The sequence below is a fragment of the Symphodus melops genome (assembly GCF_947650265.1).
Source record: "Symphodus melops genome assembly, chromosome: 15".
Classification (NCBI taxonomy): domain Eukaryota; kingdom Metazoa; phylum Chordata; class Actinopteri; order Labriformes; family Labridae; genus Symphodus; species Symphodus melops.
In genome coordinates this window covers 2,514,442-2,539,323 of record NC_136705.1, presented here as the reverse complement: position 1 = coordinate 2,539,323, position 24,882 = coordinate 2,514,442, and the positions used below count along the sequence as shown (strand labels likewise).

The 24,882-nt window shown below is 47.6% G+C and overlaps 1 protein-coding gene across 1 annotated transcript in view; it reads right to left on the bottom strand.

Annotated features, from left to right (window-relative positions):
* The window catches only part of cdh23 (cadherin-related 23), a 71,636-nt gene extending 48,035 nt beyond the window's left edge, over positions 1-23,601 (bottom strand). Inside the window, exons 1-7 of the mRNA XM_079362393.1 lie at positions 23,411-23,601; positions 23,053-23,181; positions 19,377-19,455; positions 9,204-9,316; positions 6,496-6,684; positions 3,633-3,782; positions 2,984-3,142 (exon numbers count right to left, since the gene is read on the bottom strand). Of these exons, the coding sequence (XP_079218519.1) occupies positions 2,984-3,142; positions 3,633-3,782; positions 6,496-6,684; positions 9,204-9,316; positions 19,377-19,455; positions 23,053-23,181; positions 23,411-23,578 (987 nt within the window). The 5' untranslated portion in view covers positions 23,579-23,601. The remainder of the gene's footprint in view (positions 1-2,983; positions 3,143-3,632; positions 3,783-6,495; positions 6,685-9,203; positions 9,317-19,376; positions 19,456-23,052; positions 23,182-23,410) is intronic.
* Between the last annotated feature and the right edge of the window lie 1,281 nt (positions 23,602-24,882).

The following is a 24,882-nucleotide window of genomic DNA, read 5'->3' as shown; positions in this document are numbered from 1 at the left end:
CACACACACAAACACATAGTATTGTTGTCCTGTGTGCTGAGTGACTCTGAGTCGTTTGGGACTCTGCTCATGTTCTCATATTAACCTTTGAGGGCTCACCTGTCCTGTTTTGATGACCTCACCATTAAATGCCACTCAACTACCCCTTGCTCCCCCTCTCCCTTTTTGCATTACTCCTCCTCCTTTATCACTTCCTCTCTCCCCTCCTTCTCCTCCTCCATATATCTCGCTCACCACACACTCCCCCTCAGTGCCCCCCCCCCCCCACGCCCCTCCCACGGCAAGGTGAGTGACAGGCCCATAAGTGCTTCAATGATAGTGGAGGGAGTGTTAGGGTGACAGCTATCGAGGAGGTGACAGGAGAGGAGAGAGAGAGACGATAGCCATTATTGCCCCCCCTCCCTCTCTCTCTGCCCCCCCTCCCCCCTTCAGTTTGAGTCACTTTGAACTCGTCCTCTCTCTAAACTCTCAGCAGATGGATGGAGGAGATCAGTCTGTTCAGGGATTTTAGCTGAACCTCAGTCCTCCGACACCGGAGTATTTTACATACGTCCCTCTGTGACGCAGCAGATTAAAGAGTTAGTTTGTGGTTTGGGAAAAGACGGAAGAGTGTGTGTGTGTGTGTGTGTGCGTGAGAGAGAGAACTCCTTCGTCTAATAACCTCACTGATCAATGACAACAGGCCTTAAAGTTTTGCAGAGTTATGGAAAGGCTGCATCTTTTGCAGTGCATTGACATGATTCAAAAGCAAGTAGCTACATATTTATAAATTTAAAAACCTGCAGTTCCTCCAGTGACCTCTAGAGTCTGTCTCCTGCAGTGAGTCAGTCCCCATCAAGCTCCATGTTAAAAAAAAAAGATATATTTTGCAGAAGGGCCCTGAGGGATCTCCCTGCCCCCTTTCACGTGCAGGAAGATGAGCAGCAAACCCCCCCAGAGTCAGCATCAATGACACACGTGACACTGATTAAGTCAGAATAGCATAAAAGGAGGAGGAGGAAGAGGAGGAGGAAGAGGAGGAGGAGGAGGAGGGGTGCAGATGTGTTTGCAAATGTGTCATGCAGATGCATGTATAGGCGGGCTGTTGTTACTCTCAAAGTGTCACTAAAACAGGAGAACACACACAGTCACAGCAAGGTGCAAACATCAACACACACACACAAACACAGGTGTATGTGTGCGTGTGTGTGCCAGTGAATCACAGTGCTGAGCTAAAGACTTGTTCCTGTTTGACCCTCTGACTGACTGCAGAGCTGCTCAACTGAAACTCTATTACAGCAAGCTCTGCAGCCATCAACTAACACACACACACACACACACACACACACACACACGAAAAAGAACATCCTGCAGGGACCCTGACAGGAGCAGTACAGTATGTTACTCTGACACAGAGTCCTTAAATCAGTACTGCGGTCCAAATTCATAACATTGCAGGGAGCTGTCTCTAATAATTTAGCATCTCATTCATAGCTTTGAGGAAAAAGGAGGAGCGTCTGAGCTAACCTAGCATGGGTATGCTAACTGCTGATGTAGTTAGCATTCAGTAACTCACCTTACATTGAGCAGTTTAATGAATAACTCTCAGCTTTCTCCTCTGACTCCTCTTCAAGGCTGATTACAGCACGACCAGTTGTTGTGGGCGAAGTCAAGGAGATGTCAATCAAAAGCCCCGCCCACGCAGTCTTCAGAAAGAGTCTAAATAGCATGTTATAATTTTTTATTTTAGGGTTTGTTTTATAGTCAGAACAGTTCTCCGGATTTTTGTAGATGCTTAATGAGAGTCTGAACTTTATTATCATTTATGGGTTTTTATTTCTTCCAGTGACTTTAAAACAAAAAAAAACCCTGAAATGACCTCTAAAGATTGTGATTATTATTCATGAGCCAGAGACAAAAAGCCACAATCCTCCCCGAGCTCGTGCAAACAGCACAGGGTGAAATCAATACTGGTTATAGACTGAGCTGATGAAGTGAAGATTACAGGCTGGGATAAAACGCCATATCTGTGTGTGCGTGTGCGTGTGTGTGTGTGTGTGTGTAAGTGGGAGAGAGACTTTTTTTTGTTCTTGCTCAAACTAGGATCAATATTGGAGATGCTTTTGAAAAATGGAGAGAGGTGAGAATGCAGAAAGGTTTACAGACCCATGCAGAGCTGGCTAAACACTGAAGCTTAATGTGTCCTTTTCAAAATAAAAGTCATAGTTTCACCACACCTGGACGTCAGAACCTTTGCACACCTTAAAGACGCTCCTGTTGTTCATGTGTGGAATATCTGCCTGTTGTGTATCTGGGTTTAAAGAGGCTCCAACAGAGAAGCAGGAGCCTGACGAGCCGGACTCACACACTGAGAGAAACTAAAACAGCTCTATAAGAACCTGTTCTAATGGGATTATTATCATAGAGCTGCTCCTCACATTATTATTTAATATCTAATGTGGAATTAAAATCGGTTCTAATGTATTTATGTTTATAATGAGAAAGTTTCATAAGAAATATAAAACTTTATTCTCCTCTGTTTTTTATTAACGCTACAATTCATTGATCCTTTTATTGAGGCTTTTATTCAAAGAGACGAAGATCAGAGAGTAAGAATAATGAGAGAGAGAGAGAGGGGAGGGGGGGGGGGTCAGGATCAGCTTCAAGTCTGATCAGGTACACATGCACTGACAGGAAGTGACCAGAGGCAGAGTACGGCCGCTGACAGGAAGTGACCAGAGGCAGAATACGGGCGCTGACAGGAAGTGACCATACTGAGGATGAGCCTTGCTGCTGCGTTCTGGATAATTTGCATGTAGGAAGACGTGCCAGTAAGGAGCAGCTATAGTCAGAGTGTAACAACACGAGAGTCTGTACCAGGAGTTGTGGAGCTCTGGCAGGTCAGGTCTGATCCTCCTGTTCAGGCCACGTTGAGGCCACTTCAACATTAAATGTCAGCTGGTCATCTTCAGACTTTGTGGACGTGTCTTTGGTTGTAACTCACCATTATCCTGAGCAGTGAGGTTCCGGGCGGCGTGTTCTCCGGGAGGCTGATGTTGTAGAGCGGTCGGCTGAAGATCGGTCGGTTATCGTTCTCGTTGATCAACTCGATGAAGACTCGAGCGAAACCCACGTGGTCCGACATGGACTCGTTGGCATACAGCTGAGTGCAGACGACAGAGAATGATTTTAACAATCAGGTAAAGAATCAGTCAATCTTCATCATATTTACTCGACATCCTGAAACATAGAGTCGAAATCTTAAAGCAGCTCCTGCAGTAAAGAACGTGTTCTGTCTCAGCCTCTGCTCGTGAAACACGAGGTGAAGAAATACTCATTTCACTGTTCAAACAGTCTCAGTGTGAGGAAGTGATCCATCGTCAGCACGACGGAGCCTCCAGTCCAGACAAATAAAAACAAGAAAATATGAAATATAATGAAGCTCCAATCACGCTGAGACATCAGAGCAGACAAACAGCATCACGCCTCCATGTGCTCAAAGTCTGGACACAATGAGAAGACTCTCTCATATTTCTGTCTGTGTCTTTGAAATGTGAAAAAACTCCTTCCTGCAGTGGTTGGGAATTAAAGCAGCTCCATTCTCTGACGTCGACACTCATAAAACTCTGAAATAATAACAAAAATAATCTTACCGAGAAGCTGTAGCTGCGGATGTGTTCAAAGTCGAGGGGCGTGGCCACCCGTATCCTGATGTCTGCACGGCCCTGCACCGCCGTGGGCGAGATGGTGAAGTACTCCGAGTTATTACCCGTCAGAAACACCTGAAACATGCTGTTCACGCCCTGCACAGAGAGAGAGAGAGAGAGAGAGAGAGAGAGAGAGAGAGAGAGAGAGAGAGAGAGACAGAGAGAGAGAGAGAGAGAGAGAGAGAGAGAGAGAGAGAGAGAGAGAGAGAGAGAGAGAGAGTTTATTGAGAGAGAGCAGGAGGTCATACCTCCTCTGACCCCCTGCTCTCCACCGGTCGGATGATTTGAAGTTGTGTGACTGCACACACTCACAGAGAGAGAGAGAGAGAGCAGAGCCACAAGCTGATTCCCCGACTTCAGGGCTTCTTTTCCTGATTGCAAAATGCCAGAAAGCATCTGAGATCACTATGGCAACCACAGGAACGCATGTGGGATGCAGCTTCTCTCTCTCTCTCAAAGATGTGAAGGAGAGCTTTTTTCTGGATAAACCCGCAGGCCTCCAGCTGACAGGGTGATGAACACGCAGAGAACGCGTGATGCTGGTTATTACGTCCGTAAATAAACAAATCTCTGTCGGTCTCGCGAAAGAAAAAAAAAACTAATCCAATGTTTTCATGTCTGGAAGACTTTTTCTTCGATTTATTCCTGCGGGCTCCCCAGACATGTTCTAAATAACACCCTCTCTCTGTCTGCAACCACCTGTAGGAGCAGAGCATCATGGGAAAACCTGAGCTCAGTGACAGTGACATAAAGAGCGCTGATCGACCTGTACCCCGGCTGACAAACGCTGCGTGCTCTGCGCATGTGTGTGTGTGTGCAGAAGCTGCAGGGCGTGGATCTGCAGCCGACAGGAGGACGGCTTGCCGCTCGCTGACATTATTCTGCCGATGAAATGGCCTCCGTGTTTTTGTTTTCCTCTCTCGGGGAGCCATCGAGGATGATGACTCCTATTTAAAAGACCATCCAATATGCAGGGATGTCACCTCAAACTGCCCATAAACGTAATTGCCCGTCCATTTGCTTCTGCCTCTAAAGCCCCCAATAAAAGCTGCTGTCACAGACGGCCGCCTCAAACTTTAGAGAAGAGGAAAGTTTTTTACAGAAGGTAATCGGAGCAGAAGACGAGACGCAGAGAGCAGGTAACTACCACCTGTGTGACAGAGAGAGGGAGGTAATCCCTGTCTGTCTGTGTGTGTGTGTGTGTGTGTGTGTGTGTGTGTGTGTGAGATTACAGCACAGGTGTAGCAGACTGTGAATGAGTGTATCAGCTCTGACAAACAGGATCAAACTGAAATAGTAAAAACATCTCTCAGATTTTACTCCTGAGGCGGATGGATATGAGACACCATGCTTCACAGAGCCGGAGTTAGAGAGCAAATACTTTCAGTCCACATCTTTTCACTCTGTAATCTTGATTCCTCCGTGCGTGTGTTTCCTCTCTTGTAACATCATAAAGGAGCATTCAGCCGCAGCTGCTCATCGACGCGCTCTGACAGATCTCAGCTTCCACCGTGAATCCTCCTTAAATCATCTCAGGATGAACAAACCCGTTACAGCGTCAGACGTGTGAACTCTCGGAGAGACTCGGGGTCTCCGCACACTGACGACCTGAGTCAGGTCGACCCTCCCACTTTTTACTTTGAGACAGAGACGACACCGATCCGACACTTTAACGGCAGGAGACGAAATCCTGTTCAATCACAATTTGGACTGGTATCACCACCAACACCAGCACCAGGCTCGAGACTCCATCAGGGGGCGTGTCCTATCCTAGAATCGGCCTTGCTGAGTTCACAAAGTCTTCATATTTATCTTTTTATTGGATGTTAAATAAATACTGTTAAATTTCCCTTTAGTCTGTCCTGATTGAAAAACCTTTGAACTGTTCTTCCTGGAATAAAGACTCTCTCACCTCACACTTCCTTGCTCTCTCTCTCTCTCTCTCTCTGCTTCAATTATTCTGACTTCAGTTTTTTTTTTTTGCTTCATTGCAGCGACTTTCTGTTCAAACATTTCCTTCACACTCCTCCTTCTCATTGCGTGTGTGTGCCTGTGTCTCTCCCTCTCTCAGTTATCTGTCACTCTCCCCTCGGCGGAGGTGGCGGTGGCGGCAGCTGGGGGGGCTCTGCCTGAATCAATCAGAGTTGACTAGCTCTCTGCTTATCTCCACTCCAGGTGATTGATTTTCCTCGTTAGGTATAATTTGACGCTCTATCCCGTCTCTTCCAGAGCAAATTAAATTGTAGTCCGGTCCAAAGTGCTGCAGCTGTGAGCGAGCGAGTGAGGGAGAGAGAGAGACAGGGCGAGTGCAAAGTGGAAAAGTGTTTGACTTTTGTGTGTGTGTGTGTGTGTGTGTGTGTGTGTATGTGTGTGTGTGTGTGTGTGTGTGTGTGTGTAGTAACCCGAGAGTCATAGAAAGTTGATAGATACAGCTAATAGAGCGGAATAAAACATGCTGTTGTACATCACTGCAAATGTACACACACACGCACATGCACAAACACACACACACACACACATTTCAACTAGAAGGACTGAAGGAGGGACTTATTTTACCCCCCATAATGTCCCATAAAGGTTAAGTACAGGGACTTAGGGGGTGGGGCTTGAATGGGGGTGGGGCTTGAGGGGACTTGCAGGGGGTGGGGCTTGAAGGGGTGGGACTTGGAGGGGGCAGGACTTGAAGGGGGTGGGGCTTGCAGAACTGGGCAGTTGTGATTGGTTGATGAATGAAACCAACAGACTGATCTGTGATCTGATCTGTGGCTCGTAAAGTATTCGTCCCAGGTGTGATCACGTGACCTCTCACCTCGTCCTTGTCCTCGGCCTGGATGAAGAGCGGCAGAGCGAAGCCCACCTGAGCCAGCTCGGTGATCCGCACCCTGTACTCGGAGCTGTTGAACTTGGGAGCGTTGTCGTTTTTATCGATGAGCAGGATGGTGAAGGTGGTCAGCACTGTGGCGTCTGACGGGCTCCGATCGTCGTTCAGCTCTGTGGCCTGACGGAGAGAGAGAGAGAGAGAGAGAGAAACGAACAGAGGTCAACTGATGTCTAAATATTCACAGGAAAGTTTCTTCCTTCCTTCCTGGTTCTGAAATCCAGGAGCCATGGATTTAGAAACACAGAATTCCAGGTTTATAACTAACTTAGAAGAAAGTACAAAAGTCAGCACACTTATGTCCTTTAGCGTCTTTTAATCTGGGGAGAGAACAAATCCTGCCATCCCAAAGGAGAGCATACTTTTTCAGCATTCTGGAAACCCCAAAGCTTCTGAGAGATCTCCATTCTTAAATGTCATTCGACACCTTCTTCACAATGATACATGAGAAAAATGAGAGCACGAGCGCAAGATTGACCCTTTGACCCTTTTTCTATATGTCAACAAAAACTCCCCAGAGAGCCCCGACACCAGCTCACATTCAGAGTCTAAACTTTGTCTGATCTAGTTTCTAGAATAATGACAGCCGAGCAGAGAGAGAGAGAGGGACGAGCGAGAGAGAGAGAGAGAGAGAGAGAGAAAGAGAGGGCGAGGGACGAGCTGAGAGGTGTCTGATTGAACACTAAGTGATTTCTGTGATGGAGGTGTTCAGCAGGTATTTACAGGTGTTCTTTTATTGGATCAGCTTCTGCAGGCAATCATAGAAACAGGTTTAAAGAGAGGGCAGGAGAGGGTGCGCACACACACACACACACACACACACAGATTGAGATGGGGGGGTGTGGGAGCAGATTTTTTCACTGTTATTGACAGGCGAGCGTTGCAGGAGGAGAGGGAACCTTCAGGAACAACAAGATGGTTTCTGGGTAATCATGCCAGTTTAGCCTCTCTCATCCCGACGCCGCTGAATCATTTGACCCCTCCCCCACCACCCCCTCACCCTCGCTCGCCCAGCACCGCCTGAAGTTGAGAAATTAGTTTTATTACGGCGTAGCTCCATAATCAATAGAAGCGGCACCTGAGAAAGCACACGCAGGGAAAAATCCATACCTTATAAATACTATTTTAGGAGACAGTTTGTGGTTTCCAGCACGTATTCTACTTTTTCATGTAATTATTGATTTCAATTAAAGAGACAGACGGAGGCTGGAATATGTAAGACACTATCTTGTTCTTGTATCAGAGTCCTCGCGTATCTCTGTGGTGAGAGAAGTCTGCGTCATGATGGAGTAATATTCAGAAATGAGTCATTTGAGCTTTTATAGATCGTCCTCTTTAACCTGACGTCCTTGTTGATTTGAATGCAGTCATTTGTATTTTAAGTAGTTTAGTTTTCGTCCACATGACGTGAATTAAACTGAAAGTTTACACAAGAGCGTCATCGAGGTCATCGGCGGCTCCTGAAGGTCGTTTCCTGTCCGTACCGGTGAAACGGATTTGACAGGACACGCCTGTAAAGTCCACACAGTCACTTCTGAACATGAAGCTCTTTGAGGGTAAATTCTGCCATTTTCTGCTGACCTGAAAATCCATTTCACGCCCCTCCTCACACCCTGCGGGAATCAGCTCCTGTTCTGCACTGGAGGAGGAGAAATGATGGAAAAAAGGAGGAGGTGGAGGAGTGGACATGGAGTGTTGGACTGAAGGGAGACAGACTGTAGATTTAAAGGGTTTTTAGACTTTGAAGCGCCTTCAAACAGGAGACGGAAACAAAGGGGGATGGTAAATCTGCTGTCTCATATTGTCCTTGGGGAGGATCGAGAGGAGGACAGAGACAAGAGGACAGAGAGAGGAGGACAAAGAGATGAGGACAGAGAGAGGAGGATGAAAGAGGAGGACAAAGAGATGAGGACAAAGAGATGAGGACAGAGAGAGGAGGATGAAAGAGGAGGACAGAGACAAGAGGACAGAGAGAGGAGGACAAAAGAGGAGGACAAAGAGATGAGGACAGAGAGAGGAGGACAAAGAGAGGAGGACAGAAAGAGGGGGACAGAGACAAGAGGACAGATAAAGGAGGACAGAGACAAGAGGACAGAGACATGAGGACAAAGAGATGAGGACAGAGAGAGGAGGACAGAGACAGGAGGACAAAGAGAGGAGGACAGAAAGGAGGACAACGAGAGGAGGACAGAAAGAAGAGGACAGAGACAAGAGGACAGAGAGAAGAGGACAGAGACAGGAGGATAGGGAGAGGAGGACAGAAAGAGGAGGACAAAAAGAAGAGGACAGGGAGAGGAGGACAGAGAGAGGAGGACAAAGAGAGGAGGACAGAGAGAGGAGGACAGAGAGAGGAGGACAGAGAGAGGAAGACCGGGACAGGAGGACAGAAAGAGGAGGACAGATGTGTGGTTTGTTAGTCAGCTGAGGGTTCATATGAAGGTTTGTCTGCTGCTCTGTCTCTGGGTGTCTCTGAGTGTCTCTGATTGTCTCTGAGTGTCTCTGGAGGTTTAACAGATGTTTTTTGAGGCCCGTCCAAACCCTCAGACTGATCAACCAAAGCTCTCTCTTCATCCTCTGATCAATCACACATTCAACACCCCCCCTCTAAACCAATCAGAGCGCCCCGTTCAGAGACTCACCTTGACAGTGAGTGTGAATCCTGCAGAGTACAGCGGGTTCTCTCTGTCCAGCTGCCCGTTCACCGTCAGAGAGCCGCTGATGTAGTCCAACGCGAACACGCTGTTAGTGTTACCTGTAAGAGGGGGCACATTGTGTGTGTTATTCATTATTATGGATGTAAGTCATGTAATAACAGCTCGCTCTCTCTCTCTCTCAGCTGACAGTGCGAGATCACACAGTCTGTCTGACTAACGGGATCATCTGTGGATTAACACTGAGCTGACATCAACACTGAAATCATTTCTGTAAACTAAATATGTGAAAACACAAACAGAACATTTCAGGCAGAAGAAGAAAAAAGAAGAGGAAGTGGCAAACACTGGATCTGTTGTTTCTGTCACCATCTTGTTTTTTTTAGGAGTCAGAAGTGACCATATATGGAGAAGAAGGCTGAGATGGAGATGAGGGGGGCGGACCTCCAAATATGGTTACCTCAGACGAAATACTAAAAACATAAACAAAACTTCTTTTATGACAACAAAAGTCTAAACTAGACATTTTTCACCTTAGCACCATGTCGATCCCAGGTAGCCACGCCCCTAATCCCTCCGCTCTTCCTGGTCTCTTGGACTCTAAATGGGACTTTTCCACGTCACGATCCGGTATGGTTCAGTACAGTATGGGCAGCAGTCGCTCAGTCCGTTTGGACTTGGGTTGGGAACCGAAAGGTTGCAAGTTCAAGTCCCGATGAGGACTGAAATATAGAAGTTGGTTTTGTCTTCCTCGAGCACTGCCGAGATGCCCTTGAGCAAAGCAGCTAACCTCCAACCTCTGACATCTCTCCACTAATGCATGTCCACAGGTCCTGTTTGTGCATGTGTTAATCCCTCTGGCATTAATGAAGTATAAAATAAAAAGTTCAGGACACTTTGGAAATGCTGATCTTGCATACGTTTTCACATCCGTGTATCCCGCCAATAAATCCAACGAAGAAGAATGCAACACGGTTTACAGCTCGTAAATTACATTTCAATTTCATCAACTTCAGCCGGCGAGTTTTCCCAGTTAGCTGATCAGGTTAAAAAAACTAACTTCCCCCGTGTCCAACGCCACGCAGCGGGCAGAGTAATGAAACTGCTGCAGAGCTCAGTGGGCGAGCGAATGGCTGTGCCCACCGTACAGCTCAAAGGGTTTTGTGTCTCCATTAATAGGTTACACAGGAACCCATGGCTTCCCTGACAGAACCTCCGCTCAGCTCTCCTGACCAGGCCGCACTGTCTCTAATCTCACAGCTACTGAAACGTTCTGCTGTCCTGTGTGAACAATAACTCCACTTTCTCCTCTTCCCTCTCCCGCCGTTGTAAATATGATCTCTAACATCTGTGAATCCCACGTGAACATCCTCAGTAAGTGTGTCAGTCGCTGACCTCACAGTGAGATTAGACTGACACTGTCTGAGGTGGGTGATGATAAAAAAAAAAAACTCCGTCCCAGGTGGGTGATAATAGACATAATCGTTTGTAATAGCGGAGGTGTGACCTGCACAGGAGCACGGTCACACTGTTAGTCCGCAGTCACAACAGCTCAGGTCAACAGATTAACCCGAGAGACTGCTCACCGCTCACTGCTCCTTTATTACTGCGAGATACTACACAGAGGAGGAGGAGGTATGAGGAGAGGAAGGTCAGCACAGAGGTAATCCTGATGGAGGTCCAAAGGTGAATACAAGACAAAAGCGGCAGGTGATTGTATCCACAGTAAAGAAATGTGACAAAACCTGCAGGACTGACAATTAGCACACACACACACACACACACACACACATACGGCGTGCAGATAGGGCGTGTGAGAGCTGACAGAAGCTTTGCTAACTGAGCAGCCAATCGTGTGCATCATCACCTGCATTGCCGTAAACATACTCCGTGACCAATCACGTAAGAGAAGAAGCGCTGCGCTAATATCAGGCACTAAAATACCTGAAGATGGCGTCGTTTGCGTCAGAGACACTCGGTGTGTTTGTGACCACATGTGAGCAGGTTTGTCTCAAGATTGTGCGTAAATAACTCTTTAAGTCTCTTTAAGTCTCTCTTTGTTCATGATGCTTTGAGAATCAGCAGATAAAACTGAATTTTGACGTTTATATTTTTCATACTTTTTCTTAGTCTTGCTTGGTTGCCCCCCCCCCCAAATGCAGTCTTTCATTCATTGGATATTCATATTGAGAGGGACTACTCGTGTTTCTGTGTTGGTATGTAAATTGTGTGTGTGTAGGTGTGTGCAGCACGAACAGGCCCAGTTTGATTCCATGATGTGAGACTTCGGGGGATTAGCCAGGCTCGCACATTACCGACAGAAGTGGACTGGAAAATGAGAAACCACGTAGTGATGTACACACACACACACACACACACACACACACACACACACTAACATCCTCCGTGTAGCTTGGAGTCTTCACTATATCAGCGTTTTAAACTTCAATATAATTTTCAGTAAAAACGATATCGATACCTGTTTGTTACCACGGCAACAACAACAGAAGTCCCAGGCACTTGCTGTTGGATGAAGGCAAACCCCCGCACACTGTCTAAACTGTTCAGCTATGTTGGACATGTATGGAGAAGTAGGAGGAGCTAAAGGGGAGCGAGGGTGTCAGCTCCTCCCTCTCCTCCAGGAGCCGACACCCACTCACTGAAATAATCAGGAAATATGTTCTTTTAAAACACAGTGAGCAACTGCAAGAAGGCAGTTATTCTAAAAATGAAGCTCAGTACTTATCAAAACACACACAAGACACACACACACACACACACACGCACACACACACACACAGACAGACAGAGGAGACACTAACTGTAAAACTACAAACATGCACATATACCTCCTTGTGTTTATGTGGTTTTCGAGGAGCAGAGAAGAAGAAACGCTGTTTGTGTGTATGCGACATCTCGTGTGTGTGTGTCGTGTGTTGAGTTCGAGACAATGACTGTGAGCGAGCGTCGAGGAGTTCTGGGTGTAATCGCCGTGACTAAACCACTGACGAGTGTTTTCTGCTGTTTGTGACATGGCGGGGGCGACACGGCGCTCGAGTAATGTGAGGCGGCACGCAGCCAGCGCTCCGAGGCCGGGGGGGAGATTCTGTGTACTTTACTAAATGTACACAAATTAGTGTCACTTCTGAGGATTACGCCTCCGGGCGCTTCAGGACGAAGTAGACGAGGAGGAAGAGGAGGAGGAGTAGGAGGTTGACTGTTTCCGTTATGAAAGAACCTCCTCACACTCCTCACTTTGTGTGTGTGTGTGTGTGTGTGCGTGTGTGCGTGTGTGATAATGGCCCCGTGGCTGTCTCGCCGTTGGCAGACGAGCTGCATTTCATGAATACTGAAACAGTTCCATCGAAAGTTTTTCTGCAAACAGGTTCAAGGACAAAAAAAAAAAAAATCAAACAGGAACACGTTGATGTTTAAATGTGTGTGCGTGTGTTTGTAAATATGTCAATCAACGTCGTTGCCGAGGCTGTTGCTGTTTGAACCAATAGAAAAACTTCACTAATGCACCACGAGTCAAAGCTCAACACTGATTGGTCTGTTCACGTGTCACTCAAACTCAGGGTTGCAACTGTTGCGTCAGGAAGGCGAGCTGTCATACTGAACAGGAAGTTAGCGTTTTCGAAAGAGCTGCAGGAGCATAACAACTTCCTGTGAAAAGCAACAGCCAATCAATACGCTGCGTTTTTCACCCACCATCCAAAGCCGTTGGGTACAGACAGGAAGTAGAACTGTTATCAATGACAGGAATGACTGTGGGTCTGGGAATCCCCGGTGAGTATGTTATCGTTTGAAGGTGGTCTTCTCTGGGGGTTTCAGCCCTCCAGGTCCCCGGGGACGTCCTCGGTTTCAGCCCTCCAGGTCCCCGGGGACGTCCTCGGTTCAAACCAGGAACGTGAGCTCAATGATTATTCTCGAGGGCCACTGTAATAACTGTCCACTTTCTCGCTCTCTCCATGACTCCTCTGTTTTTTCCTCCATGTTGTTGTTGTTGTTGTTGTCGAGGCCACAGATGAACTGATCATGATCCAGGTCGCAGACCAAATATTGATCTGTAATCTGCAGGTCTCGGGGAAAATAATCACACTCAGAGCCATCGATCGCTATCTTTGATGTAAGCTCAACGTGTCACATTTTCTCTCCTCAGAGACCAAGAGTCGACTGATCTTTAGACAGACTGTAAGAGCAGACGCTTGAGCATGTCTGTGTGTGTGTGTGTGTGTGTGTGTGTGTGTCTACACTAAATGTGTGTGTGCACAGTGGAGTCAGATTAGTCTGACCTGAGGAGAGAGCAGCATTATCCTCCTTATCCTGCACATCCCAGTCTCTGACACACCTGTAGAGTCCCTCAGGTGTAGTCCAGTCTCTGACACACCTGTAGAGTCCCTCAGGTGTAGTCTAGCCTCTGACACACCTGTAGAGTCCCTCAGGTGTAGTCCAGTCTCTGACACACTTGTAGAGTCCCTCAGGTGTACTCTAGTCTCTGACACACCTGTAGAGTCCCATCAGGTTTAGTCCAGTCTCTGACACACCTGTAGAGTCCCTCAGGTGTAGTCCAGTCTCTGACACACCTGTAGAGTCCCTCAGGTGTAGTCCAGTCTCTGACACACCTGTAGAATCCCTCAGGTGTAGTCTAGTCTCTGACACACCTGTAGAGTCCCTCAGATGTAGTCCAGTCTCTGACACACCTGTAGAGTCCCTCAGGTGTAGTCCAGTCTCTGACACACCTGTAGAGTCAGAGCTGACTCTGTGCTGTCTCTCTCTCTCTCCTCCTCACAGCTCGCCCAGCTCTGAGCCTCAGAGCGTCTAATTGAAAAACTGTAGAAATCCAAACAGTCACAATGAGCGCTCCTGCTGAGCTCCAGGTATTAGTCTGGTCCACATTACAGCAGGAGGCTGATAGCGGCGAGCTTGTATGGAGGCAGAGCATCAAGCTGTGACGCACTACAGATACACCAGGAAGTAATCTCCTTCACTGCTTTATCGGTGTGACCAGGTGGAAACAGAGAAAGAGAGAGAGCAGAGACAGGCTGTGTGTGTCTTTATATAAACTGTGTACATTCTTCACTTTGTGCAGAAAGCTTTACTGTGAAGACAGTTCTCTTTAGTCTTCTTCACTGACATCACAGATCTCACTGAACGGTCACATGACACTGATTATAAACCTGATTCTTACAGATATTTTAACCCTGTTCAGATGACTCTTTTTTCCCCCCACACCTGCATAATATGCAAATAAGAAGGGGAAGATCTGATCTCCTTACACAAAGATTCTGCTCGAGTAGCTGATGCTGAAAGGCCAGACTACAGGACGACAGGAGGGCGTGACGGCATAACGGCATGACGACGTGACGGCGGGACGACGTGACGGCGGGACGTCTCTTCAGTTTAAACACAGAAAAGTTCATGAAAAGGAAGAAGGATCAAGGAGAGTGGAGAGATGGAGAAGACTTAAGACGGGATTATCTAAGCTCCAGAGAGACAATAGAGATAGAACACACACACACACACACACACACACACACACACACACACACACACACACACACACACACACACACACACACACACACACACACACACACACACACACACACACACACACACACACACACACACACACACACACACACACACACACACACACACACACACACACACACACACACACAGTTTCTGATACTAAGATAAAACATCAAGTGTACGTTGATGGAGTTAAAACGTTAGATCTTCCCATTTCATCAGGATTTCATTTTTTTCAGACAACAAAATATTTCAAATACATATAAATATATTTGAAATATTTGTATATTTTAATATGAAGAGTGAAGGATCGAACAGGAAACTTCTCCCCTGCTTCGCTCTCGTGTCCTCTCGATGTCAACGCGCTCGCTCTCTTCTTCTTAATGTAAATCTTTTAACGGGTCATTAGTGTTATGGAGACGTTGTTGAAGCCATATCCCAAGGCACTGGGGGAGGGGCCTAAAGTGACACCGGGTCATGGGGCCCAGATAAATCCTGCAGGCGGCCCTGCTTGCATCGTTGATGTTGTTTGGGTCATTTTCTGTTTGGTATGAAATGAGTCCTTTGGGCTGCTGCAGGTCGTTGCACCTGTCTGTAACTGTACTAAAGCGCTGGCTTTATTTCTCAGCCTGCAGGTCTCTGATTGGTTTATAGAGTCTGGTATAATGAGAGCAGTGGGTCAGAGGACCAATCAGGGCTCTGCCTTCCCCTGTGGATCAGGATTCAGCATCATAACAAACAGTACCTGCAGCCCTGCAGCAGATCTGCTGTGATGTTATCTCCGAGTCTCCGATCCTCCCTCTGATTGGAGGAGAGCGAGGAAATCCTCGCCTTCAGTCCCTCAATCATTAGCATAAATCACCCACGCAATTAAAACCTCGTTTATCTTAATTACACAACTAATGAGACGAGTCCCGCAGGAGAGAGACGCAGTCTGAGGACACCCGGGGCCAAGAGCCGAGGGGGGCCGAGTCACAATCTGCCAGCAAGACCCCCCAAACACACACACACACACACACACACACTGTAACACACACACACACAAACAAACTGTAACACAGACAGACAGACAGACAGACACACACACTGTAACACATATGCACACACACGCATACACATGCACACACACTGGAACACACACACTGCAACACACACACTGGAACACCCAAAAACAGACACACACACACACACACACACACACTGAAACACACTCACTGCAACACACACACACACACTGGAACACCCGAAAACAGACACACCCACTGTCACACACACACTAACAATCTAATCGGAGTGCAGCACAGGAGTGTGGCTCGACAGAGACATATGCATGAGTCTTCATGTACAAGTGCGCACACAAAAACAAAACACCCCCCCCCCTCCGCTCGGCTCCACCCTTCAGCTCCGTTTATCTATCAGACTTATAATGATTTTATCGTCTCCACCCGCTCAGAGCGCGGCGATAACTCTTCATTCTGCAGCGACCGGGAATACATCGCAACACCTAATTAATGTCTTTTTAATGCTCCTCTCCTCTAGAGCCGCTCAGCCCTTCAACTCCGCTCTGAACACACACACACACACAATACACCGAGAACAACACAGCATGTGGCAGCTGCAGTAAGTAAGACTGAGTGTGTGCGCACCAACTTTTCTGCTGATCTCCACGGAGGATCCGATATGCGTGCTGTAATGCATGTGTGCATTTCTACACCCCCGAGGTGGGGGGGGCACACATGCATTTCAGCACACACATGTTAATAATAAATAAGTACACACACACACACACACACACACACACACACACACACACTGTAATAATACATGAACACATACAGCTAGTTTCGCACTCGCACGCTCACATCAGGAGGTCATGTTCCTGCGCTGAGCGGCGAGGTCAGGCAGTGACTCAGCAGATGGCTCAACAATGAACACCTCCATCACCCAAAACTCCCATGATGCACCTGGCTGATCAAGCAGGGCCAGCCCTTATCAGCCAGCTGGCAGCACCAGAACCTCGATGTCCTTCCATCAGGTCTGCTTTGGAGCCGACAGGGGCCACGCAGAGTTTACAGCACACACACACACACACACACACACACACACACACACACGTCTGTACTCTGCTGTTTATGTTCACAGATCGATGTTTCTGAAGGATCCTTCAGGGATTATTCGTCCTTTAGGGGGGGGAAGCGTTGATTGTGTTGAAAATAAAAAACAGCCTGCGGGGCGATTAAAGCCGTGTTACATCAATGCCAAGCCCGACTGTGAATGTGTGTGTGTTCTGAAGAGGAACATGAAGTTCACTCAGAACGGTAAGACAGAAGTCACTGTGAGTCGTCTGTTCCTGTAACATTCATGTTGATAACAAACACACTGATGGCGAGTTGGTGCTCGGCGCTCTTTGCTCTTGTTTAGTTTGCGAATGAGGAGAGGAGCTACGAACGCAGCTCGATCGCTCTGCGCCACGGCGAGACGTTTCGTCTCATGCTGCGAATGTTCTCGATGGAGAAATAAACTCATCCGGGAAAAAAATGGACTGCGTGAGCGATGACCTTCAGAGCGGTCAAAGACAAACAAAACTCCATCCATCCATCCATTTTCTACCGCTTATCCGGGGCCGGGTCGCGGGGGCAGCAGTCTAAGCAGAGACACCCAGACTTCCCTCACCCCAGACACCTCCTCCAGCTCTTCCGGTGGGACCCCGAGGCGTTCCCAAGCCAGCCGAGAGACATAGTCTCCCCAGCGTGTCCTGGGTCTACCCCGAGGCCTCCTCCCGGAGGGACATGCCCGGAACACCTCCCTAGGGAGGCGTCCAGGGGGCATCCGGACCAGATGCCCGAACCACCTCAACTGACTCCTCTCGATGTGGAGGAGTAACGGCTCTACTCCGAGCTCCTCCCTGGTGACCGAGCTCCTCACCCTATCTCTAAGGGTGCGCCCAGCCACCCTACGGAGGAAGCCCATTTCGGCCGCTTGTATCCGAGATCTCGTTCTTTCGGTCATGACCCAAAGCTCATGACCATAGGTTACTACAAACAAACCTCAGCGTTTCTTACTTCCTGTCATTCCTGTCATGAATTTCGTAAAGTTTCCTCATATTGAAACTTGACAAAGAGTTTGGAGTCACGTCTCTATGTTCCTGTTATTACACAGATAACGCTCATTAAAGAGATAATCGTCTAATAGTGACAGTCTCCATATGGACCACAACCAAAATGTAACTTGGAGCACTTTAGCTCAACATTAATCTGCTGGAGGTTTTCAGAAATCCTCCTCCTGGCAGACGGACAGACATGGCGTTCTGCTGGCAGGAAGTCAGAGCGAGCTCAGGTTGGATAAAGAAGCATCTCGGCTGTAACCTCGTCTGTCGCTTCCTCTCTCCTCCCTTCTTTAACGCTCAGGAAACTCAACAGATTAAAAGACGAGGACGGAGCTGTCAGCTGGTAAAACGCAAACCTTACTCGCCGACTCGAATACACGAGAAGAAAAACAACAGTTGATGTGATTGATCCGAACGTTCGCGGCCTGCGAAGATTCTGAATCTCTCTTCAGAGGAGTGTTGTCTGACGTCAGAGTTTAAAAGAAACACTAACGACACTGACACCTGTTTGAAAACACGGCAACTAAAACCGAAGTCCTGGACGTCTGATATTTGCTTCTTTATTGTGTTTGGTCTCGAGCTTGCAGACAAACTCCTGCAGACTGTGTGAATTATACCAAAACATGGGCAACATGTCGAAGCGTCTAATTCTCGGCTCTCTGTCTGTTTCAAGAGACGCACGTCACCGCTTCAAAAGAACTTGGGGCCGCACTTTCGAAAGGCAATCCGTACCCATCACGAGCATGTTTGACCCGGTGACTGGAGCGGCCCCGTCCCGTTCTAAAGCTCTGTGCACTTCCTCTGCCCTTCCTGGTTGAAAAGGTGTACCTCAGCACGGTAAGGCCTCAGGCTGCATGATAACATGACAACATGAAAAACGCCACCTTGCATGATGGAAAAAACCCAGCAGCGTTAGAGCATGTTGGATGCACTGTGTGAAACGAGCTGGATGAAGCTCCGCCCCCTCCGTGTGAACATCTTTACAGAGGGCCGATATGAGTTTTTTATGTTGACGGTTGCACATATGATTCTTTAAAGATGCGGACCCTGTTGAGCCCAGCACGCCACTCTCTGTCTTGTTTTTCATTTGTGTTAATCCTGCAGCTCTTCCACATCGTTGTAAACTTTAAAACGACGAGCGTTCTCCTTCTTTTTCAAACCCCGTCAAATTCAAGAGGAGCGTCCCCCGTAGTAACATTCAGAGAGCAGGAAAGCTGAGGACAGCCGCAGCCGTAGGTGTGAGCAGCAGATTGTGGGATCATGCAGTCCTCGTGGAGGATTAGTCCAAACATGAGTTTAATCCTGCTGTGAGTCAGCTGCTGAATGATCTGTGAATGAAGTCTGACAGCTCTGCAGCCCACACTGATTAATAACCCCCCCCCCCCCCGCACGCTGCATCGACTGTTGGACCTGAAGAGACCACTCTATTATCGCTGTGGGATTATGATAAGCAGACATCGATCCCCCCTCTGTTCTCAGATCGATCACGTGACCCGGATCGATCATGTGACTCTGACCTGAGATGATGGTGTAGCCGATGCCTCTCGGTCGGCCCAGATCCTGGTCAATGGCCGTTATCTTCCTCACCTCGTACCCCTGCAGAGAGACACACACACAAGACAGAGAGTGTGAACTTGTCTTCTCAGTGAACACGTACAGACACTTCCTCTTTGAACACAACCTGAGCGCTCTGCTGCGTCTGCTCTCCTTTTACCTGTTAAAGTTCGTTCACACCTGCACAAAACCCCTTAAACTTTCAGGCTGATCGGCATGTGAGAATCTTTTATTCTGATATTCACCCCACAGTATTTATTCTGCAGAAGGTCAGAGTTAGCTGATGTGAGAACGCAGCAGGATATAATCAGGAGAATTCACCATATTGGCCATAGACTGTCTGCACGCCACCTCTACCATCTCTATGTGCTCTAATCAACCTGCTGCATTCTGTTTCCTGTTCTCCACCATCTTCTTCTCCGCTCTTCAGTTCACATTCAGATTCTCTTTAACGACATGGAGCGTTGATAAAAAAAGGTAAATATCCTCATTAAAGCGCTGTGTAGAGGAGTCTGCTGCTTCGTTTAACACTTCCATGTCAAGTTTCTCTTTTTTCTGTCATACAGTGCTCAACAGTGCCCTCTTGAGGATAGAAGTATGAACAGGTGTGCATATGAGATGAGAGCAGTTATCAGGTGAACAGGTGTTGCAGCGATGGAAGCGGGCAGTGGAACTGCTTCAGATAGAAGTGATTGTACCCAAGCTAAAAAGCCTCTGCATGTTTCTAATAAGCTCCAGCAGCAGAAAGCTGCTCAAACTAGGATCAATGTTGGAGATGTGTGGACTGCAGTACCCATTTTAAACACTAGGTGTCAGAGTTAAATACTGCTCCTTTAATGTAAAGGATGTTGTCGTGAAGAGAAACGCTTACAGAGATCCTGAAGCTTCATCTCTTATCACAAACATGAGTTTAATCAGGACTCACACCCGCCACCTGACTCATTCACAGAGCCAATCAGAACGCTGCAGTCCAAACCACAGAGGGAGAAAGACATAAAGGGGAGAACACCGTATCACAGCAGGTTCTGTGTTTACTGTAGACTGAGTCAGAAGCTTGTCTTTGGTGTTTATTGTTTCAAACTCTATGAAGAGGAGAGAGAACCTGAAGAAGGGAGGATGTGACGGGCAGAGAGAGAGAGAGAGAGAGAGAGAGAGAGAGAGAGAGAGAGAGAGAGAGAGAGAGAGAGAGAAAGAGAAAGAGAGAGAGAGAGCTGTTTGAAGGTCTTTGATCCGCTGAGCTTCCTCTTCCTTCTCTCCTCAATCAGACACGCTGGAAGACTTAAAAACCTGCCGCTGCTCTCAGAGATGGAGAGACCCTCTCTCTCTCCTCTCACTCTCTCACTCACTCACCCTCCTCCCCCTTCAGCTCCCTTGCCCTCTCTCTTTCTCTCTCTCTCTGAGCGAGCAAGCGAGCTGCCTCCCATTGATCCTGCAAATTGTGTCTGAGGCGTGTTTATGCTCCATTTCTGCCAAAGCATCTCCTGTCATTGACCAATTACAGCAGAATCAATTACAAGCCTTTTAGAGAGAGAGTCACACACACATGCACACGCACACACACACACACAGGGACACACTAAGAGGGAGAGAAGGGACAGAAAAAGTGAGTGAGGAGAAGAAGAAGTGATGCTGAAATAATTTGAGCGATATTCTGGAGCTGTCTGCACGAGAGGAATCTGTCCAATCAACCGTCAGATACAGTTTCATACACACATACACACATACACACATACACACAGACACACACACACACTTCATCCTCTCTCTCCACACAGCCCCACCCACCCCTCTGCTGGGTCTGACAGTTAAATTGTGTTTGTCCTGGAGGAGTTGAGGCGTCGGTGTGAGCGGCTGCAGACGCTGTATAAATAAAAACTCTGTGATTTCATGTGAAAAATACAAATATTTTCTTCTTCTCTTTTGTCAAACTTTTTTCTGCGGCTGACGGGTTGATTGGCCGGAGGAAAAGAGAGCGACAGACGAAGAGTAACAAACGGGATGGAGTGAGAGGAGGAGTTTTCTTTGGATGTGTTTGTGTGTTAGTATAAGTGTGTGTGTGTGTGTGTGTGTGTGTGTGTGTGTGTGTGTGTGTGTGCCGCTCACACCTCGGCAGGATGACCTATGACAGGGATGATCTGAGTTTGATTCCCTGAACATGTAAATGTCACACACTCGGGGAACAGTTGACACTCGCTCTGTCATCATTCGCTCTCGGCTTATCACCACCAAACACGCCTAATGGAGCCCACACACACCTGTTAGAGCAGCACAGGAGTGTGTGTGTGTGTGTGTGTCTATGTGTTTCGGGGTGTGTGTGTGTGTGTGTGTTTCCCTTGAGCAGATTTGAGTTGCCCGTCTCTCTGACCTCCTTCGTCTGTGCTCAGAGGATTAAACGCTGCCCCCTACTGTTGGAGGCAGGATCTGCAGCAGTGACAGATCTGATCCAACCTTCACAGTCTTCCAGTGAGGGAAACTCTTTCATGCTGTCTGAACTGCTCAACTCGGCTGGTGATGCTTCAGTACTCTAACGAGACGCCAAAAGGACGTGAGGGACTGCAGGAGGTGACGACCTGCTCTTTCTCGTTCTCTCCTTTTGTGCACTTTGGACAGTGTGCCGAAGTTTACCTGATAGTTCCCTATCGTTTTAAACATGGCGATGAAAATAACCTTAATTTCTTAATTACTTCAAAGACGGCCATCCTGACGTTCTTTTTCATCCTTTTTTCTCTTATCGCCACTCCAGTCTCCCGTCCCCCCCCCCCCCCCCTTGCTGTGACCTTCCTATTGACAGTTGATGAATCAGAGAGTTGGGGAGACACCGGGCGTCGGCTCCGTCACGCCCTGTTAATATGCATGCAAATGTAGCACTTGACATTTCTACTACGCTGCGTGCAGGCCGCGGACTAAAGAGAGGTGAGTGAGGGAGAAGTGTGTGTGTGTGTGTGTGTGTGTGTGTGGGAGGGGGGGGGGGGGGGCTGAATTATACCACTGTGTGTGATTCTCTCTGTCAGGGGAAACAGTGACAGGCGGCTATTAGCCACTGGGGAGCGGCGTTCAGAGGGCGGAGTCAGGGGAGGGAACATAACCATGACACTTAAAAAAAGTACCTGTGATAAAAACAAAGGTGAGGTCACAGAGAGAGGCCGCAGGAACTTTCTTTGATCAGAAGTTAGAATGATTCATCTCAATATGAGCTGAGCGAGCTCACAAACAGCTCTTCAGGAACACTTCAGCTCCTGACAGCCGTACACGAGTATCCTTAAACAGAAGTGGGTGAACCTGAGGGTGTGTGTTTTAGTTTGCTCCCTGCAGACTCACTCACACATGCAGCACACTAGGAGATAAATTCTGCAGCCTCTGTGACCTTTGCTGGAGGCCTCACACTCCTGCAGCAGGCTGTAAATCTCCTGCAGTAATTAGATGGACGTGTGTGTGTGTGTGTGTGTGTGTGAAGGCCCAGGGCTCAGTTTTAAGGTGTGTGTGTTCCTGAGGCGGGGGCTCAGTGTGATGGAGGATTTTATTTTTTTTTTAACATATTTCTGTAAATAGCTGGTGAAATACTCAAAGAGGAGGTGGAGGGAGCGACAGGAGGAGCATCTGAACAGGTTGGTGACAGAATGAGGAGGAGCTTGTGCCTACCAGAGGGATGTCCTCCTTGACGTTGGTGCTGTACGGCAGGTTGGTGAAGATGGGGTCCATGTCCTGCACGTCAGTGATGCTGATCGCTAAGTTAGCAAGCCGTGACAGCGGCCTCAATTTGTCCTGATCCTGAAGCACGAAAAATAATGTTTTTCATGTTGATTCAGTGGACTTTAGCTTAGCTTGTAGCTGCTCGCTTAAACTTTTTTTCTGTGACTAAAACAAGTTTATATAAATGTTTCTCACCGAATGGAGATCTGAGAACACACATTTAAATTTAAGAACAAAAAATACTTTTAAAGGTTCATTTCAGCGACTTTTGTCGGTGGTAGGATATTTGTGTGGTGTGTTTCCTGACCGTGGCGTTGACAGTGAGCTGGTACGCTGAAGTCGTCTCGTAGTCCAGCGACTTGATGACAGTGACGGTTCCTCGGGCGCCGTCAATGGCGAAGAACGGAGAAGGAGGCTGGAAGGAGAAGAGGACGCTGCCCCCGGTGCCCTGATCTGGATCTGTGGCGTTCACCATGAACACGGATCTGCCCACCGGTGTGTTCTGAAAATCACACACACACACATTGAGTTTAGGTACACCACAATCCATCAAAAAAAAATGCAGAAAATCCCTGCACACTCTCTATACTTTAAAAACAGGAAACTAAAACTGGATTTGCACAAAAAGCGTTTTGTGCATTGATCTCCAGAGGATAAACATTTTCTCTTAGACGGCTAGCTTTGATGCTAACACATGCTGGAAAATGCCATTAACTGGCTAACAGCATCGCATGATGGTGGTGTGGAGGTCACCAATCAGTAACAGAATGATTTAAATCAACATTTTTATTACATATTAAACATTTTAATCAACCACTACAGAATATTGATTTTGCCCTTTCTAAGCTGTTCACGTATGTGCTGCATTTATTTAAAACTGAATTTGAATAATCCCACTCAGAGGATGGGTGGGAGGCCGCCTATTTACCAGCCGCCATTGATGTCTACACTCTGTGACGACACTAAGCCAAACACGGTGCTGGTTTCTCTGCAGGACAATAATTCGTCACCATCATGAGTAAAAATAGGACGACTCTGTGGATGATTGTGACTAAAGAGAGCTTCATTGTTTCACTCTGAATTCTTATCTCCGTGCAGTTCATTGGAAACGATAATGTCCCAGTGTTACTGTGGACGCTCACATTGTTCCCCTGCAGCTGCAGCTGCTGAATTTAGAAACCAAACTAACAACATAGTCAGAGCTGATTTCAGAGGAGAGATCTGACTCTCTGAAGAGACACAAACAGGCGAGGTAATGAAAGCAAGACGGGGAGACTGCACAGGTGACAGCATGAAGCGTCTGTGCATGGAGGCTGCACAGCTCGCTATCAGGAAGAGGAGAACCACAGCCCTCAAATGTTCACACCTGTCGATCCAGTGGCAATTCTAGAGTCTGTTGGGGCCCCAGGAAAAGACATATTTGAGGGGCCCTGTAACCTGCATGTATCATTACTTTGTCCCCACGCTCTCACTCTGCTTCCTCTCTTTGACTGGTTCATTTATCTCTCCTACATTTTCCTTTGCTGACTTTCACTGACAGTCTTCCTGACCCAGGACCACTCTTTGTGCTTAGAGGAGGGGGGTCAAAGGTCACTTCTGAGCAGTTAGTAAGTCAAGTTTAGAACGGAGAAGTGTGACAGTCGGAGTCGCTGATGTTCATCAGTATTTACTGCGAGTGAAGCCGAACAAACCTGACGGTGTTTACTGACGGAGCAGACTGTTAATCCCCGCCCCCATCTTAATGACAGCATTGAAACACATCAGCTGGAGACCCCTGAT